This window comes from Mus caroli, chromosome 19 (genome assembly GCF_900094665.2).
Source record: "Mus caroli chromosome 19, CAROLI_EIJ_v1.1, whole genome shotgun sequence".
In the NCBI taxonomy this organism is placed as follows: Eukaryota; Metazoa; Chordata; class Mammalia; order Rodentia; family Muridae; genus Mus; species Mus caroli.
The window spans coordinates 46,794,701-46,814,467 of NC_034588.1; the positions used below are offsets into that span (position 1 = coordinate 46,794,701).

At 38.9% G+C, this 19,767-nt stretch overlaps 1 protein-coding gene across 6 annotated transcripts in view; it reads right to left on the reverse strand.

The window, feature by feature from the left end:
* Sorcs1 (sortilin related VPS10 domain containing receptor 1) overlaps positions 1 to 19,767 on the reverse strand; it is a 522,478-nt gene that overhangs the window by 76,997 nt on the left and 425,714 nt on the right. For all 6 annotated transcript variants that reach the window (XM_021151490.2, XM_021151491.2, XM_021151493.2 and 3 more), the window contains 7 exons: positions 13,955 to 14,057; positions 13,609 to 13,685; positions 11,557 to 11,648; positions 9,540 to 9,647; positions 8,040 to 8,157; positions 6,397 to 6,527; positions 3,417 to 3,530 (listed from right to left, as the gene is read on the reverse strand). In XM_021151490.2, coding sequence (XP_021007149.1) covers positions 3,417 to 3,530; positions 6,397 to 6,527; positions 8,040 to 8,157; positions 9,540 to 9,647; positions 11,557 to 11,648; positions 13,609 to 13,685; positions 13,955 to 14,057 — 743 coding nt within the window. The remainder of the gene's footprint in view (positions 1 to 3,416; positions 3,531 to 6,396; positions 6,528 to 8,039; positions 8,158 to 9,539; positions 9,648 to 11,556; positions 11,649 to 13,608; positions 13,686 to 13,954; positions 14,058 to 19,767) is intronic.

The window sequence follows — 19,767 nt, forward strand, 5'->3', positions numbered from 1 at the left end:
AAATGCCTTACAGCTGGATCTCATGGAGGCATTTCCTCAACTGAAGCTCCTTTCTCTGTGATAACTCCAGCTGTGTCAAGTTGACACAAAAATAGCCAGAACAAATACCATATTTTTAAGACATCAAGGAATACGGTAATAATATGGAAGTTATTTTTGCTTTGCTTAAATGTATATGTGATATCTTATTGATGGACCTACTAAATATTTTTATATAGATACTTCACTTATGTTATTTTTAAGTGAGCATCTTAAGTAAACAGCCCTATTAAATATTAAGCAACTAGCCATGAACAACACTGCTTGAATATTACTGCATGAGTGATTAATGGCTCCTGTAAAGAAACTCACATGGACAGAGATTTCAACACACATTCTTTTGAACACAGCAAGAAATGTCTTCAACTAAATAAAAAGAAGAAATCTGTCCCTTAAGAAAACTGCCTTGTTTTTGTAGAATAAACTGACCCCATATCTCCACTGTAATATGATATAACCAATGTCCTGGTTAATTTGGCAACTTAAATTTGCAGTTTGCTCTCTAGTTCTAAGCAGTTAAAACACAACATATAAGTATAACCAAATAAGCTTGTGTATTCCCAACTTGAGATATATAAAGCCATTGCTTAAGAAGACACAAAAGGTGGGGCAGACAGGGGATTCCTTGGGGTTACCTGTTCATCTTTATATAATAAAAAACAGAAATGGATATGATTTTCATTTTATTGGAGACCACGGGACTTGTTTGATAATCAGGCAAGCTAGTTGTCTCACCTGGACCAGGTAGAGGACTAGACACAGCTTCTGGTTTACAGTGAGTGGTCTATCATGTTCTAGACATGTGACTTTATGACAGGAGTTGGCACATCACTTCCAAATCAGGTGACTTTATGAGCCTTTGTTGATCACTATTTCTAGTTTATAGATGAGAAACTGGGAGGTAGATTAAATATGTCACTGACACCAACACTGAAGTGACCATTAAAGGTCATGTATGCCTCTACTAAACATTCACAATGAATAAAGGATTTTTCCTTTCTCTTTTAATCCCCTATTCTAGAGTGATCTGTATCTTGCAAAGTAATGACTATCTCTTGGGGTTTAGGCTACACATTCTGGATATAGTACCACATTTAATCACAAGCTGAATGCAAATAGGAAATTTCCATAGGTAAGAAACTGAGAGGCACAAAGAAACAAACCACACGCTCAAACCTGACAGCAAATAGCATGGAACTTCACTTTTGAACTAAGTGAAAGTTATTCAATGGCATTGCAATCTTAGTTCCTCTGGGGTAGAAAACTTGATTCATTGTCTTTGCTTGGATTCTGGCTGTGATAACGTGTAAGAGTTGTGAGGCCAAAAGGACAAAGATACAGAGAAGAGAGATGCTGACAGGCACTTCTATGTGTGGATGTCAGAAATCCTGACATCAGTGAACTAAACAAAGGTAGAGGGCATGTAGGTTCTGTTTTCAGTCATTTACTGCTTATTATAACTGTCTCTTCTAAATCCTGGCCAGCAACTGCAGAATAAACTGTGAGGCCCTTCACCTCTGCCCAGTCAAGTTGATTACAAAAAAATGTTAGTATCTCCTTAGAATAACATTTTCATTGGTAAGAATAATAACCTATGCTGAAAATTTCCATTTCTGGTGACGTGAGTGAACCTAGGAACACTGCTATATACCAAGACAAATATGCTGAGTCTAAAGCTGTTTATATAGCAAACCATTTACAAAGAAAGAAGAAAGGAAGAGAGAGAGAGAGAGACCGACCCAGACTTTGCTGCATGCTCTGTGGTTAGTTCATTAACCATCACTGTGATTAACCTTTAGCTAGAAGACCTCACTCAGTTCATCTTCTGCCTGTATGTCTGCAACATGCTCTGGAACCCGACAAAGCATGAAGGAGTGAGAGAGTGTTGTGTCTAGGAAGCCAGAAGCAGGCAAGCACATGCTCTTGGGCTAATTTTATGATCCTGAGGCCTTTGCCTTTCATCCTGCTGATACAGACTCCACCCTGGCAATGCATAGACAAGGGTTAAAGGTAGTGTTGGAGTTAGTCCAACCTGGTTACTTAATTCTAAAGGCTTCTAAACAACAGTGTGACTTTGTCCTCCAGATACTTGTGGCTCTTGCCAACAGGGCCAGTCTTATTGTTCATTGAATCTGAATTGACCTTTCTCAACTTCTCTTCCATTTAAGTTTCCCTCTGCTGAATCCACTGGATTTTCAAGAGGATGGAAGTTACTTAAGATGACTCTTTAGTCTCTAGAACAGCCTAGCAGTATGTGAGCAGAAACTGCAATTTTCATCTCTGTGAGAGAAAATCTGACAATGCCTAATACATGAGCCTAAAAAGAAACCAGTTGGCTGAATGTAATTTGCTCTATAAGCTAAAAGAAACACTTCTAATTAACAAAGGAAACTCTAATTATCTACGAGTGTTTTTAACAACAAGGGTTGTGGTAGAGAATGTTAATTGTAGTTTTATTGATAGTGGTATAAAAAAACAGAATAACCCAAATATCCATGAAAAATTATTGTTTAATAGGATGGAATATAAAGGTATGAAAGTAGTCCAATCTATTCAGACCTGTAAAGATGCTTAAGATATATTTTTAGAGTGAAAAAGGCAAATTAAAGAACATATAACACATATAGCAAATCATATAACAGTCATCTTCCATGTTGATTTTATATATTTTTCTTGGAGAAATTTATTGTTGGAAAAATGCAAGGAAAATATCTGGAAACGTACACAGCATAGACATCAGAGCTGTGAGGAAAATGGGGCCAGTACTGGAGTGATGAACTAAATTGGACTTTTAACTAAATAAAACATACCTGTATATTTCTTTTGAAATTAAATATGTGGGCCAAAAAGCTAAAAAATCTATGCTGGAGAGATAGCATACTATGCAACCATGAGGAAGTACCAGACATCAGATTCTCGGGGCATATGTGAAAAGCTAGGCAAAGTGGCACTATAAATCCTTGAGGCAGATACATACCTAAAGCTCTTTGGCCAACCATTTATTGATGAAATGGTGAGTTCTATATTCAGGGGGAGATGGTGTTTCAGAATATTCCATTGAGAAGCAATTGAGTAAGACACCTGAATTCAACCCCTGGCCTCCAAAGCATGTATCCCCAGAACCTTGCACATACACACATACCCCTCTCTCGTCTCTGTCTCTCTCACACACATACAAACACACATACACACACATAAACACACATGATAAATGTTTAATGGCAGCAATAGAGTGACAAGAAATGACATTCTATCAACAATGCATTGTGTTATAGGAAAACAAGTCCAGTGCATAATCAGAAGGAAATATGTCAGAGTAACACGGACTCATCATCATCCAACATTGGCCCCTGAAGCCTATTACCACAGAAACTCACCCAGTGCTGTTGAGGTAACTCTGTCCCAAGCTGCAGTCTTTTGACAGTGAGGATGGGTTGAACCAAAATGCTGGCAGGCATTGTCCATTACTATGTCTCTCATAGCCATAGTCACTGTTGGGGACATACCCAAGACAAAACATTTACCAGATGTCAAACTTATTCAGAACTATTTCATAGTAGTTGACAACCAACTTCTAATCAGTCAATAAAATAAGCATTGCCTAAACTAATGTCTTCTAGAAATTAAACTTTTTTCTCTATACATTATCTATGACCCATAAAAATATCTTATAGAACCAACATTCCCCTTTTGATACCTTCAAGATGAGAGGAATGACTTTGGTCTCATGTAATGAGAAAGAGTAAATAGGAATATGGCTGGGTCGGGAGCTTGAGTCTTAGTGAAACAGCCACATGTGGTACAGTCCTCATTACCAGTGATGTCTTTGGGATGCTCTTCCAAAACATCTGGCTGTAACAAGTAGAGCAGAGCCAGGTTTCTCTGCGTATAAGCCATATGCTTCAGAGTTACAGCCAAAAAGAAGATGCCCTTCAGGAGTCTCTCAAGCACTTCCCCAAGGAAAAGTTTTGTCCTCAGCATTTCTCACTACCAGTTGGTAACAACTGCCTTAAATCTTGCCTCTGCATTGAAAATGCTCTATTTTTTTTTCTCTCGGTTTCTTTTCATTCTTGCTTCCAGGGACCTCTGATATTCTTGGCTTCTGCAAGGTAAAACTGGGCACAGAAAAGGACAACAAATTGTACCTCTACTTGCACAGACAAATCACAGGTAGCAATGGGCAAGCATTAGTATAAATTGGTCCATCTTTGTGATAGAGGTGAGATGCTGGCACACCGTCCACATGGAGGGAGAAACTGGCTTAGCCTCAAGGGCCTGTCATCAGACAGCTGGAACTTCATATTCTGTACATCCCTCTAGATTCAACCCAGCGTGAGTAGGAAGATGACAGAATAGCCACTTCCAGAATTACCCAGTGCTCACTTCAAGGAAATTCCCTACATAAGCTGGAGAATGACGTGGTGTCACTTGGGAAATATCCAGGGAGCCTGGCTAACAAAGAACATCCAATGAGCATCTTTCATTATGCTACTATCAAGTAAGACTGTAGAAAATCCAGCTTCTAAAAGAAGCCCAATAAGCACACAGTGAGCCTTCTAAAACATTTTCAGCATCATGTAGTCCCATTTGAGTAAAAAACCACACAGGAGCACAACTTAAGACTCATGGTCTACTCCTTAGAGTGTTGTTCAGCCTCTGGGACTGGTAATAGACTCTAGTCACCAGTGGAATCCAATGACCTAAACAATACAGACATGGGGCAAGAATAGGGAGAGAAGCCTAATTTATTTCCTTATCTTATATTCTTTTTTTTTTTTTTACCTTGAACAAAACCAAAATATTGGCTTATGTTGAAATGGTTTAGGAAGAAATATTCAAAGAGGAAAATGTTTTTTATGAAAAAGGCAGACTTTTAGGGTACATTTTCTCTTACATTTCCTTCTAGCAGATATTTTTGCTCTGTATGAAGAATGGCTACTGTACAGAGCTATAGCTCTTCCAGTGATATAACATGCCAAATTACTTTGCAAATTCTCCTTCAGTATAGTAAATGATCAAGAATCAGGCTTCAGAAAGAGGGATGTGATGGATAACAGAATCTCAAGGTAGGTCTTCCTGTGAGTATCTTTGTGGGTATCAGTCCCAAGTGCAGGGTAGAGATAAGGCAGTTTTGTTGTTGCAGTTACATATCACTGACATAAGAGCATACAGGGGAAGCCCCTGTAGAACGTCCATGAGTTCTGTTATTGCTGAAGCTCTGATACCCTCCAATAAGTGCAAAGAGCTAAAATGCTGGCTCTTGGTCTTTCTTGCTCATCAACAAGAGAAAGCAATGTTGGGTTACTTGTTTGACAACTGGCAGGCTTTCTCAACACCTCTAATTCAGAGAACATCTGTAGTGGTCTACCATTAGAAAAGACTGACCTGGTTATGGTCTGAGATGCATGTGTAGCCTGTGTCTCACATAAGTCACTCACATTTTGATGACACTATACATGTGAGCTGTTACAATCACATAGCCAAAATAGTAAGAATGAATAATTTATATATGGTTAAAGTTTTTAGTTTTTGACATTTACATAAATATATATTAATTGCTTCCTATTCTGAAATAGATAAAAAAGAGGGAAAGAACAAAAGGAAATATGGTGGCTTATTAGACTTCTTAAATAATTTTTCAATTTTACCTGCTCATTAAACACTAACCAAGAATAAAGCAAGATCATTGGCTCTCCAGTATAGATAGATTTCTGTTTAGCAAATGTCTGGAACAACTCTAGTGCTTGCTGAGTTTAGTTGAAGCCTCTCAATGTCTCCTCTGCCTCTCCAGGTTAAACTAGCTTTATTATCACTCAGTTCACAGGATCAAGTTGAGTCCACTCTTGTACTGAGACTATAAATGTCACTCAATGCTCTCATAAGCTTCATTTAGCCAACCACCACATATTGGAAACGTTCACAGACAAAGGATTTATGCCATTTATTATGCTTACTAAGGATGCTCAATGCTAGAACAACTTTACGTAAAACATAAACATATTTGCTTTCTGGGAGCTCTAATTAGTGCTTCCCATATTGTTATCTAAAGAAGCTTGAGATAGATTTGGCTTCTCCATTTTTCTGAGAATCCAGCATCAGTATGAAAATAACTGCCAACCATCTTGTAAGGCCTCTTAAAATCCAAAAAAGAAACCACTGATTTCTTTTGAAAGACACATTCACATAGTTAATAAAAAAAAAAAATCATGATGTGGCCAAGAGAGAATTTTATAAAAATATAAGGTCTGCCACTTAGCGCTAGTTTTGTTTACCACTTTCTCAAGTCCAAGCTTTTATTCGGGGCTTCATATGTGTCATATGACTGAACTGTTCTGTGGGATAAGTACAGAAGCTCACCAGTCAAAGTCTGCCTCTGTGCAAACACAAGGCTCAGACTCCATTGCTCCCGCATACTTTCCTTGCATACACTTGCGCTCAGACTTTCTCTTCTTGTATATCCTCTTGGCTCCCATGATACATGCTTCCCCCTGCAAATAGGAGGCAAATAGCATGCAAAATCAAGCACAAAGATTAGACTTCTCCTACAGCATCACAGTGTGATTTGGAGAGATATTCACAAACTGTAATATAAATATGATGCTTGGGAACCCAATTCATGCTGTTAGTATTTCTGTTTTGACACCTAATATGAGGTATGAACACAAAGGCAACCCCAATAAACAATGCTTATTTTTCTAATATTAGCTTTAACTCTTTATATATTAAGCATAGCTTTTTCTTTGTCAGTGTGTTAGGCATAGTGTAATGAAGGACACAGAATGTAACTATCCTACAACTAAGAAATTGCCTGCTAACCTATACTAATTAAGCTCAGTTTTCCTATTATAAAGGAATTGCAGTTGGTCATTTATGATCACATGAAAGAACAGTATTGCTCTGAAACATAAAACTGACTTAAGTTCAGATTACTATGTTTCTTTCGACATAACTTTATAGCACCAATTCTATGATCGCCTATCAGACAAGCAAGAAAGCTCAGTTCAGTCTTTTTCCAAAAACTAAATAGAAGTTTTGGGTGTCACAATGCACGTACATCAAAGAGAGAAACACGGTGGTTGGTGTGAGTGAGCGTTCCATTGTTGAGCCTCTGAATACAGTGGCTGCTCCTTGCTGGGGCTGCACCCACTGGCAAATATAGCACCTTTGTGTTTGTGAAAAAGCTAAGGCCGAATTTTGTAAGTCTATTATCCCCTGTCTTTACTGAAGAAACTCTCTTCAACCCACTTCGCTTCACATCATGTATAAATACACTACCAAGTCAGAGAATGGAATGTAAGATGGTTCAGTGCCTGAATATGGTCATAACTGCTTAGAGGGTACATCTACCCTATCCTGTGAATAGCCTGAAGATTGACTTCTGCTTTGGGAAATCAAAAAGAAAAGCTCTCATCCAAGGATTGTGATACACTATGAATGACTGAGAGAGATGAGGTAGAGCGGTTTTCTATCAGCGATTTCACACGCTTATACCATGAGTATCTCAGAGGAGGCAGGAGCTGCTATATACTCCTAAGGAATCATAGAAATGTGGAAGGACTTTTCTGGCATTGCTTGCCCAGCATCGATTGACTATTTTATGCCTTATCTCTGTTTGCATTGCTTGTTGAAACTGAAGAACCGTCCCTCACTCGGCCTCTATCAGGCAGCCCTATGCCACACTCAGACAAATTATGTTTGCCTCTCAGTGCTGAGCTCGTATTTCATTTTGAGGTGTAAATCTAACTGAAGCACATTTGAATTTTTATCTTGTTATATCCTGGCATGAGAGAGAGAGAGAGAGAGAGAGAGAGAGAGAGAGAGAGAGAGAGCGTCACAACAGAATATAAATGTGTTTCCTTATGTTGTGAGACATAAAACATGGAAGAATTAAATGGGCACTGTACTGTGGACTGAAGAACTCCAGGTTTATAAACCTAGTCACTTATCCATAACACCTCTGCCTCCATCCCAAGGTTTAATGCCATTTCTCTAATTCTTACCTGACTATGCAACTGCCAGGGTCTGTAGTCTTCTTCAGCACAGCGTCTATCAAAAATGGACTTGTAGTCCACTTTGACCAGCTGCCATTCGGAACGGTGACTGAAGTGTCCAAACACTCTACAGGGTTTACAGTGGTATATAGAGTCACAATAATAAAGACAATGGCAGTATTAACAACGGCTTGCATCGAATCGTCTGCTCTGAAGATGCTATGCTGCTAACCACATGACACGGGTCACATCTCCCCACTGTGGAGCACATTTATGAAGATAATGCTTACACTGATGGCACTTTGCAGACGGATAAATTGAGGCTCAAAGATTTTTTTTTTGCATTTTTTCCAACCCAAAATAACAAAATCATGTCATTAGCAATTGAGAAAGCCAGATCCCAGAATATTTGATTCAAATTAACAGGAATGGTTTAGAAAACGACTAAAGAAATGACTACAAAGATTGTATCCTAGGTGGTCCAACACAAACTTCTAGATACTTTTGTTAATATATTTGGTCCAATGGCTTACATATTCTTTATCTTCTCCTTAGGGCCTCTAGAAAGTGGACCACAGGATCAAGTAATTACAACTGGTCTTACCTTGTGGTTTCTGCTCTAGCGCAGATCCAGCTAGGAAGAATTTAATCACTAAACATAAATGTGAATACAGGCTACAAAAGAGCCTTTCAGATCACCTTTCTGTGAGTGAACAGTATTTTGACAATATAAATGTTGAATAAAAGCAAGCTATGGAGTAAGCTTCTAATATAGGTGTGTTGTGTGAACATGTGGCTACTGGGCATACTCGATTTTTCTTCTTTTCTCAGTGTTAAGTGAGAAGGCTGAAATATGCGGCAATTGTTCACTTTGATTTTAAAATTTTTACTGGTTTCTGGATCAACTACTATGGAATTATCCTCCCATGTTTTCTGTAGGGAATCTACTAAGAGAAGTGAATAGCACAGTTTCATATTGTGAACTCCCAGTCCAAGTTTTGAAACTCATGGTCAGTGGAGACATTAATCAAGTCTCTCATGAATTCATGGTCATTGCTTTACAGACAAGAATGAGTATAAATTCACTTTTGCAAAGCCAGTTCCTCTCATGGTTGCTTTAACATGCCTCATGGTTTGTAAGGCAAAGAACCAGAGAAAAATGATATGCCATGGTCTTGAAGGTCTAGGATTTTCTACATATCCAGTTTGTATGTTATCATTACCATATATATATATATATATATATATATATATATATATATATGAATATATATTCATTCTATTAAGACACCTCTAAACTAAGATTGCAGCCCTTTTCCTACCTCCTCAGTCTGGGTCTTCAAAAATGGGTCCCATTCATTGTCTTCTTTGCCAGGGGTTCTTGAATTAGGATGTACTAACATTACTATCAACTTCCAAACTAACTAACAAATCCAACAGGCTCAGCTGCAAAATGCCTCTTTATGTTTGCTACATCTTAGTAAGAAGGAATTACCCCACACCACTTACGTCATGATTAGTGTCTCTTCTCCAGGCTCCCCCAGAACCCCATCCACAAAGAGCGGGATGGATGTAAAGCTGTATTTGCTCCAAGATCTCCCTTCATCAAAACTCAACCTAGTGGCAGAACAATTGAACAGTCACTACATCTCAAAAGGAAAAGGCAATAGCTCTGGATAAGGAAAGATGCTAGTTACCAATGAGAAAATAATAACAGAGTGTGGACTTCATTACAAATAAGTACAATTGATTATATCAAAAGGTACGAATAGAGATATTAATAATCTATAACCAGATATACTGAGGCAAAAATAAGGGAGAGCCATGTGAATTAGGAATAATTGAATGACAGAAAATAATTGAAATCATTTTAAGTTCTCACACCTCATGGGATTTTCTCCAAATCTGCAATGTCTTAATGGTGGTACTGGGCACAGATAGCCTTACACATTGGACAAAATTTAACCAATCCATCTCTAAGTGACCAACTTATAAACAAGTCCCACTTATGTTGCATCAATCCTGGTTGACCTAACTGAATGGAAGAATAGGCTACTGAGGGCAGGAGAAGTCTGCTTTTCTGGCAGTCTGTTGTACTATACATACCTGTGTTCTCTTCAAGCTCCATATGCTGAAACTTACATCACTAATGGTGTTAGGAAATGGATGCTTAGGAAGAAGTGAGATCAAAGAGGTAGAGTCCCCAGGAGTGGAACTGTGTCTTATAGAAAAGGCTTTGGTCTGCCTGTCCTTTTAACCGTGTGGGAACACAGCAACAAGGCACCATTTAGGAATCGGAAAGAGGTTCCTCAGCAGACATGGACTTGGCCAGCATTTCTATCTTGTGCTTCTAGCTCCCAAATCTATGAAATACATTTCTGTTGTTCATGAGTGACCTTGTTCACGGTGTTCAGAGCAGCCTGAGTACCTACTGAGACAGCTAAATGGGAGGATGCACTTCATTCTGTCTTTCTCTGCACATACTTTTCCTCAAGATCCACTTTTGCTCATCTGTCTTAGTCAGGGTTTCTATTCCTGCACAAACATCATGACCAAGAAGCAAGTTGGGGAGGAAAGGGTTTATTCAGCTTACTCTTTCACATTGCTATTCATCACCAAAGAAATTCAGGACTGGAACTCAAACAGGTCAGGAAGCAGGAGCTGATGCAGAGGCCATGGAGTGATGTTCTTTACTGGCTTGCTTCTCCTGGGTTGCTCAACCTGCTCTCTTATAGAACCCAAGACTACCAGCCCAGAGATGGCACCACCCACAAGGAGACCTCCTGACTTGATCACTAATTGAGAAAATGCCTTACAGCTGGATCTTGTTGAGGCATTTCCCCAACTGAAGCTCCTTTCTCTGTGATAACTCCAGCTTGTGTTAAGCTGACACAAAATTATCCAGAACACTCATCTTTTGCAGTTTTCTCCTGAGGTCATTAATATAATTAAAGGTGGAAGGAAAATCAGGTCTTAAACTTTGCACAAGCTCAATAGGCAGAGGAATTCTTCTAAATGTGGAGGAAGAAGTTCGTTGAAAAACCCTGTAGATATTAGGCCTTGTATATCCCTCAGTACAGGATTCAGATTTGTAGGATATCATCTCATGAAAGGGAGCTAACAAAGTCACACAGGGGAAACAGAATAGAAGCTGGATAGCCATGAGCAGTGAGTCTCTGTGTGGATGCACAAACCCATGTATATACTAAACTTTATGCAATGTTGTTTGGGATGGATGATTGCCAGTACTGTTGCTACTCAGAGATTATGGTGGAGTCTATATATGGCTCTCCAGTGATGGTGCTGAGGAACTCATGGAGCTACAGGTTATCACCACATTTAGAAACCATAATGCAGTTGTTCTGTTAGGAGCAGAAACACTTACCCATCCATCTGGTTTGCCCTTGACTTCCCCTTTTCAAAAACAGGTCACAGTCTTATCTCAACATAGTCACATGATTGAGAGACGGATTCTGATAACCATGAATGACCACATGCATTTTTCTTAAGGTGGAAATGCCCTTACCAAAGGTGTCGTATTGGGAGAGATGTGTGTTTCATAGCAACAAGGACTCCACCTTGATCAAGGTACAAAATGCTGTGCTCTTCTTCAAAAATCTGAATGGGGAAAGAAGAGTGCGGAAGCTTGTTTCACATCTGTACTTGGTGTTCAAGGTACACAGCATCAGTCTACATAAGAAGATTAAAACACCTCGCATAGAAATAGGTTTCCCTAAGTCTTTGAGAAAAATGTAAGCAACAAAACAATGTTTTTCAACATGGGCTACATCTACCTCAGAAATGCAGTGATTATATTGATAGAGGATGGAGTAAGTGATACAGTAAGAATGAAGCACAGAAACGAAAGCAATCAGACACTATGAAACAATTTTATCATCCTACAAAATAAATCTTTAGTATCAACAGTATATATTCATCTTTGTATTCTCTTATCTTTGTGGCAGTACTTATCAATTGCTATCTCTGAAAATTATGTAAGAACACTGGGGAGCTATAAGGGAGTGTACATATCTAGATGGGAGGATACTTGGAGACAATTTAGTACAATACTCTCATCCAAATACTACGATTTTTAGACTGCAGCTGTACACATAGCATTGGTGAAAGTGGGACTCACTGTACTGCACTGCCTTATGCAGGTATAATTGTCTAATTATCTACAAACTCTCATAGTTTATCAAAGAAATGTTTTCTCCTTTTATTCATAGATGTTCTTCAAAGTGGCAAACATTCTAATCAAGATAACATTGTCAACTTTGATTACATGTATCATATTGAGTCTTTCATAAGATGTGAGAAAAGAATTTAAAGTCAAATGGATACATTGTGAAAATGTCTCTTAATTCTTCTATATAAGAGTAATTCTATTCTCAGTTAAAATGCTACAATGGACTCATCATAAGTTATGCTATAGACATAATTTCTCTCTTCTCTTTCTTGATTCTTGTGTGTGTGTGTGTGTGTGTGTGTGTTATTATTCAGGTCAGAATAGGGCTTGAACTTCTCTAGGAATTACAGGTGGTCATGAGTTTCTGGATACGGGTGCAGGAAACCAATCTTGAGCCCTTCAGAAATGCAGAAGGGAGCTTAACAACTTGGCTACTCTCCAGCCTAATTAGTTCTTTTATACAATAGTGACCCCAGTCTGTAGTAGGAGAGAGTTTTATGCCTTGGTCAGAGAAAAGAACATAGAATCGTGACATTATTCTCCAAATGTTTCTTTATAATTGTCCATTGTCCTTCAACTCCCCCCCCCAATTTCTTCTCTGTCATCTTTTATTAAAATATGCAAGTATCATTAAAGGTTTAAAGATAAAGAAAGAGCTGCAGGCTATCATGTCCACCTCTCCTGTGAGCAAAGTGAGCTCACTATTAAATATGATCATCTGTACATTAGATTTCAATTTACATTGCTAGTTATTGTATGATAATTAAGCACCAGGGGCTTATTAAAACATATTTATTCAGGTGTAACAGTCATACATTAGGCTTATTCCTTCTTATGATAGCTAAACCTCATTAAATGCCTGTTTTATAAGCTGTCGAAATTTAATTTTCATTCAAAAGAAAGACAGGATGCAGCTAAGCTAAGTACATTGGTGTGAAGCAACTCCATTTGTATTCATTGAACATATGCATTTTGATAGTTATGGTTCTATCATTTACACATGATATTTAAACATCTCATAATACCACCTGGGTAATGGCTATTTTTGTTTCTCTTCAAAGCAAGGGAAGTTTATGTGCACAATCCACCATGCAGGATCCAAATTTCTGATATGATAGATTCAGTGTTTCCACTTTTGTGTACATCAATATCCCTTACAACTTGATTATAGATGTGCTAAGAAATATCGTTATCAAAGGATAAAATTATCAACCTGCACAAACTTGGTTTGGCTCATTTCAAACTTGCATTACAAAGAGAAAAAGAAACACATTATTCATGTCGGGATTTATGTAAGATGTTAGCTTTAGGTTTCTAGATTTTAAATTAGATGAACAATTATGTCATTAAATTTGAGTGATGCAACCCGGATCCATAGCATTTTCTTACCTGCCTCCAAGTGTTCCCTGCATCTGAAGATACAAACATGCTGATGTCACTGTCTGACAACTCAGAGCCTATGTTACCTAGAAAGAGCGCATGCCGTTAGTGAGAGGAACTTTCTGGAAAAGCCAAGAATGAATAACATCAGCAATCTGCACTGCCTGAGATGAAGCTCAACCGCAAACATTCTGTCTAAGCAGAGATTTTTTTTAAGTAGACTTACTTCAGGGTCAATGGTTTAGGTGGCTTTCAAAATATTTTTAGCTTGCTCATTAAATTCCAAGCACAGATGTCTAGAGTCTTAAAATAAACGCATGTACAATAGCAAGCAAAGCACACACACTCTTTTTACCTGATGCAACTATGATACTTGGGGCTGTGTCTCTGCTGGCAATGATCCCGGATGTGTAGGGATTCTCAGAAACCTTCAGGTGAAGGTGGAGCGAACAGTAGGGCTAGGAAGAACAGAATGCAGTCATATGTGCACAAAATCAAAATGGCCATTTAAAGCTCTACAGCCAGGCACGTTGCCAACAAGGTTAGATCAACTTTGTACAGTAAGTTCTGAGGATGCCTAGAAAGACCCCATCTCAACATGAAAAAAAAAATGAAAACACACACATACACACATACACACACATATACCCAAAAGGCTGAATGAAATTCAGAACATCTCATCTGCCCATCTAACCATCACGTATTTATCCATTCTGTCTTCTGTCTACGAACATCTTCCTCCCGCTGTGCCCCTCATCCACCAACCCATCATTAATACTGTCACAGCTGTCTAATGTCAACCATGACAGCTTTGGGGTTGGTAAAAAAAAGTAAACACCTCCAATTACACTGCTAATTTACCTAAATTATATTTAGTATGTTAAATATTGTAATAATTTTAAAATACTAGGTAGACCTCATAAACCAATTATGCACCAACATTTGGAATTATGCCATTACTGAGTTTTCAAAAAGGACATTAGATGTTTCTATTGATTACTGGGTAAAAAAAGATATATTCTAATGCTCATAAAGATAGAAACAAAGCATAAAATTTTTGATGGTGAAGAGACATGGACCACTGTGGAATTAGGACTGGGTTCTAAGAAAAAACTATAACCTGAAGCAAAAATGAGTAGATTATATATTTACAAGATATGACAAGATATTTGAGAGGACAGTTGGGATATGAATAGTGCCAACAACAACAACAACAACAAAAAGGGATGGATTAAGAACCACAGTGCCAGAGCCGGGCGTGGTGGCACATGCCTTTAATCCCAGCACTCAGGAGGCAGAAGCAGGTGAATTTCTGAGTTCGAGGCCAGCCTGGTCTACAAAATGAGTGCCAGGACAGCCAGGGCTACACAGAGAAACCCTGTCTCAAAACAAAACAAAACAAAACAAAACAAAACAAAACAACAACAACAACAACAAAAAAGAACCACAGTGCCTAAGCAGGAAGGACTAAAGGAACAATGGGGGCATGAAGCTATCAAACTGGCTGAGTTGACCTGAGAGGATGTGAAAAAGATCACTTGGCAGCTGTCATTCATACCTCAGAACATGATCTCAACAGAGAAGATTCTGAATACCACGTGGAACTGTGCTAATAGCTGCAAACAACTGACACAGTATAGCCCCAAGATTATCTTCCCTTTTTTGAATGTATATTAATTATACAAACCAATGAGTCTCATCATTGTCATTTTCATGTAAGCATGCAACACACTTTCATACTTATTCCTTCTCTTATCTCCTCTTTTGTTTTATTCCGTACAAAAGTTATTCTTTTTTAACAGAACTCAGTAGTAATGCAATTTATTTTAAATGGCATTTTTGTTTGTTGTTGGTGATGTTGGTGTCTTGTGGATTGCCTTGGTGCTGTTTGTATTTTGATGCTAATCTTGCCCCCAATAAGGAGCATATCATGTACTCATGTGATTCCATGTGAATCTGCTCCCTGATTTAACTGGTCAAATAAAGGCTGGGGCCTGTGATTGGCCAATGGAAAGGAAAAACAGAGCTAGAAGTTTTAGAGAAGGAATGAGAGGAAAGAAGAAGACAATGAGATGGGGATGGGGTGAGACAGTGGGAGTTGGTGGGGGTGGGAGGGAGAGAAGAAGATGGAGGAAGATGAGGTGGAAGATGGAGCAGACCCATATGGCCTGAAGGAACTGTAAGTAGCTAGGGATCTCATAGCTGGAGAGTAATCTAGTGAAATGGTGTATCTGTCCAATCTAGGTGTGCAGCTTGTAAATATGATAACTAAGTTGTATGTTCTTTGTATGGGCATATTGGGGTTAGAGATTTACTGATACAAATCTAGTTGGTATAACTGTAAATGTCTCTGGCGTTTTCCTTTCATAGGGATAAAGGGAACTGAGTGAGACTGGGGTGGTCATTGGTGTTCTACTTACCAAGCCACAAGGGTGGATGGCCTGTGAAATGTGGGCTTAGCAAGCCAGGAGCCAGGGCCAGATGGCCATTTGTGGGGCAAGCACCAAGCAGAGACCCTGGGAGAGCTAGTGTGAGAGCTGAGAGGGGCGGCTGCTGGTCCTAGATCCTAGCCAAACTTAGTGGGAGTTTTGAAAATTACATGTTACAGTGGTGGTTGTGGTTTTGTTTCTGTTTCTGTTTTGTTTTGTTTTGTTTTGTTTTGTTTTGTTTTGTTTTGTTTTGTTTTGTGATCTTTATGTACATCCCTGCTATACAGGGTCTCTCTGTATTGCCCTGGCTCTCATGGAACTCACTCACTAGAGCAGGCTGGCCTTGAACTCAGAGATTTGTCTGCCTCTGCATCTCCAGAGCTGGGATTAAAGGTATGTGCCACCGCCAATTGGCTTTACATGACATTTTTAGGAATTTGTTTAATCTATGCTCAGAGACCTTGAGCAAATTCTCTGACTAAGAAAGCAACAGTTATCCAAATTTTGTTTAAAGTAGTCCAGGTACTGAACTGTCAGAAGCACAAGCTTATATTTCAATGCTTGCTCTTTCTCTCTCTCAGGAAGATTACTACCTAATCTTATTGAGTTGAGTTTTGGGAATCAACATTATATCTCAGTTATTATTTTTAGACTGTGCTATACGTCTGAGGCAGTAAAGCTTCAGAAAGCCTCAGAAATGTAATGATTAAATTTACAGAGGATGGAGTAAATGATAAAGTAAGAATGAAACACAGGAACGAAAGCAGTCAGACACTACAAAATAAAATCACCGATCGCAATCGGGTAACAGGGTCTTGATGAAAGTAAAGCCCTCATGGAGCAACACCTTTCTGGTTTTGTAATTTTCATGTAAAATTTTAAAAGAAAGCTTCGTCTTCATAACTTTCTAAAAAAGAAAGGTCAGCGCCTAAAAGAGAAAGCACCTCAGCCAAACACATACACCCATCAGGAAAAGGACAGGAAATGCTGAATGGAACCAAGGGTGCTGCTGTTGGACACCTAGTCATGAGCGGTTCCCTGTCTATTGTGGTGTACATAGATCTCCACTTGTCTGACATGACAACATTTATTTTACTATGAGTGATCCTCAATGATCTATTTAAAGTATAGTACAATTTTATCTCACTCAGACAATCGAACAATGAGAACATATCAAGTTCTACACTGAACCTCCTATGGAATCTTGCATATAAGTTTTAAAGGATAATAAAGGATTATAACAGCAAGGGTGCTTTTTGCTGTGTTATGGTTTCATTGAGAACAAGAGAAGTCCATGAACCTGAGTCCAGATACCCTCAACTTTATAGAGTATCACAAGGGAGCCATACTGCTGGGCATTATCCCTAGACATAGAAACTTTATGGAAGGCCATTTAGACTACTTAACAAAGCACCTCATGCCTATACAGGGTTGGATCCAGTTGCATCTTGAGACAGCTGTTTGCAAGAGCTGGGAGCCTGCGAAGCTCAGTGGGCATCTGAAGCAATGATCATTTGGTATGGAAACATATGAGAGCAAAGAGAAGAGGGCATTTTCAATCAGCTCATGCAGAACTGCTCTCTGGCCCTGGCATTCAGAAGGCCAAGACATTAATTTGAGAAGAAAAGGCACCAGTTCATGCTGCAGCAGGGTTTAGAAATGTTCTTCTCTGTGATTTTCTTCTGTCACATTCGTAGTACTGGATTGCCCCCAGCTGGTACTTGGAGAATTTTCTGTCATTTTTTTTTCAGTTTCACCCATTTTATTTATCAAAGAATTTATATAGCAGATGCCAATGTCTCAAGCAAACCAAGAGCAATGATTGCTCTTTAACATTGTTGTATCTGGCCTGTTGTGTCAAAAGTTATGCCATGACAAGCTAATATAAGGATTATTGTAAGGCCCCTCACACTGGTCGGAGTTTGTGGATGTGGAGGAAATGAAATTAGGCTGCTGAATTCTCATTATTTGGCCAGAAAGGGGTACATAGTATGCCTTTCTCCTTTCGTCTTGACTTCCTGTCTTTATTTTGCTTATTGAGAAATAGGTGTAGAACACCCACCTTATGCTTGCTGGTGCAGTTGCTGATATTTCTAGGGCCATCTCAAACAGAATAAACAGAGCATGGCATGTTGAAAGAGCACTTCCTAACATCCATCCCCTTCTTCCCATACAAGGGAAATATGAGAATGCACACTGATGCCAACAGGGTCCTGGCTGCTGACTTACTGAAGATGAGGTGGAAAGCATCAGATGTGCATGAAAGATCATACAACAGGAAGAAAGGCATGAGCCTCATTCAAACCCTGAAGCCCATAACTGAACCTCCTGATTAAATGACCTGTCTTTGTCTTCCCTGTGGTCTTTTCTTTTATCCAACAAAACTGTCTTGATCAGTATAAGTGTTCCATAAATACACAGCTGGACTAAATCAATTCGGTGTTTCTTCATCTTGGATACTTATCATTTATTCCTAACTGAGACAACGGTACCCATCTATCCATTTGTTTGTTTTCTTGTTTGGCTTTCTGAGACAGGTATCAGTTGTAGTCTCTGTTTAACCATCCTTTACCTGACATTGCCCCCTCTCTAGAACTCCCAGCGACTGGTAAAGGACATTTTCTTTGACGCTGAAGAGTACCACTACTTACACTTCACAGGTAAGTAACAACAAGCAGTACTTATCTTATGGTCTTGGCTTACTGTATTAAGCACAGTGTTTCTCAGTGATGCATTGTCTTCTGTGTCTCATGTAAAATGGGCAAGTCACTTGATACCATTCCTCCAATAAATATATAAATTTAACAGACTATTAGGACTGATTTAGTATACAATCCATCTCAGAGTCTACTTTTTTCTCTCCATCCTCTATAACAACAGCCTTTACATTTTGTCCTCATAGTAACTCAATCCGATGGCTACAATATGAATAGTATACTATAAACACAAGTCAGAACTTTCACCAGGCACAAGAAACAAGACAGCTACTAAGTCCCCAAATAGAACTCTCTAATATTTCCCCACATATACATGGTTTGATATTAACCCACTAGTTGTTTAAGAAAGAATGAATTTTCAAAGAATATGGAGCCCTCAAAACGTGAACATGGGGTATCCAGTCCCACGCCAATACAGAAAAATATTTAGAGTTGTAGAATCCACAGACAAGAGTCTCTCGTAACAGCTTTCTGCTCAGCTCCAGTTTAAAAAAAAAAGTTAAATAAATTTATAAAGAAGACAGAGTCTCTCTCCACAAAGCACTGTGCTTTTTCCTCAGAGACCCAAGTATCTGTCACAGGCTCAGGTGTGCTCACATATTGCCTCTTGGGAGCCCAGTTCTGAGGCTTTGAAGAAAGATGGTGCATGACCTGTAATACTCTACCTAATTGTACAATGCAGTCTTCAGAAGAAAGAAATCCCAGCTGAGCCTCTGGGCAATCAGTCTGAAAGTCCTAAAAATACAGCTCCAAATTACTCTGGATGTCTTATTCTATAGAATACATTTTGCCAGGGACATTCCATTTGGGGTTGTAATTTGGGACTTGCTCCACATTTGTAACAGCCACACTGGAAAATCTTTCTTCTAATCACTGGGCTCTACCTTAGTGATGCTGGCACTGTCTGAGTATGTACAATCTAAACTCACTTTTTATCTCCTCTCTGCCATTGCCTCCCAAGCCTTAGAAGGATCTCTCTCTCTCTCTCTCTCTCTCTCTCTCTCTCTCTCTCTCTCTCTCTC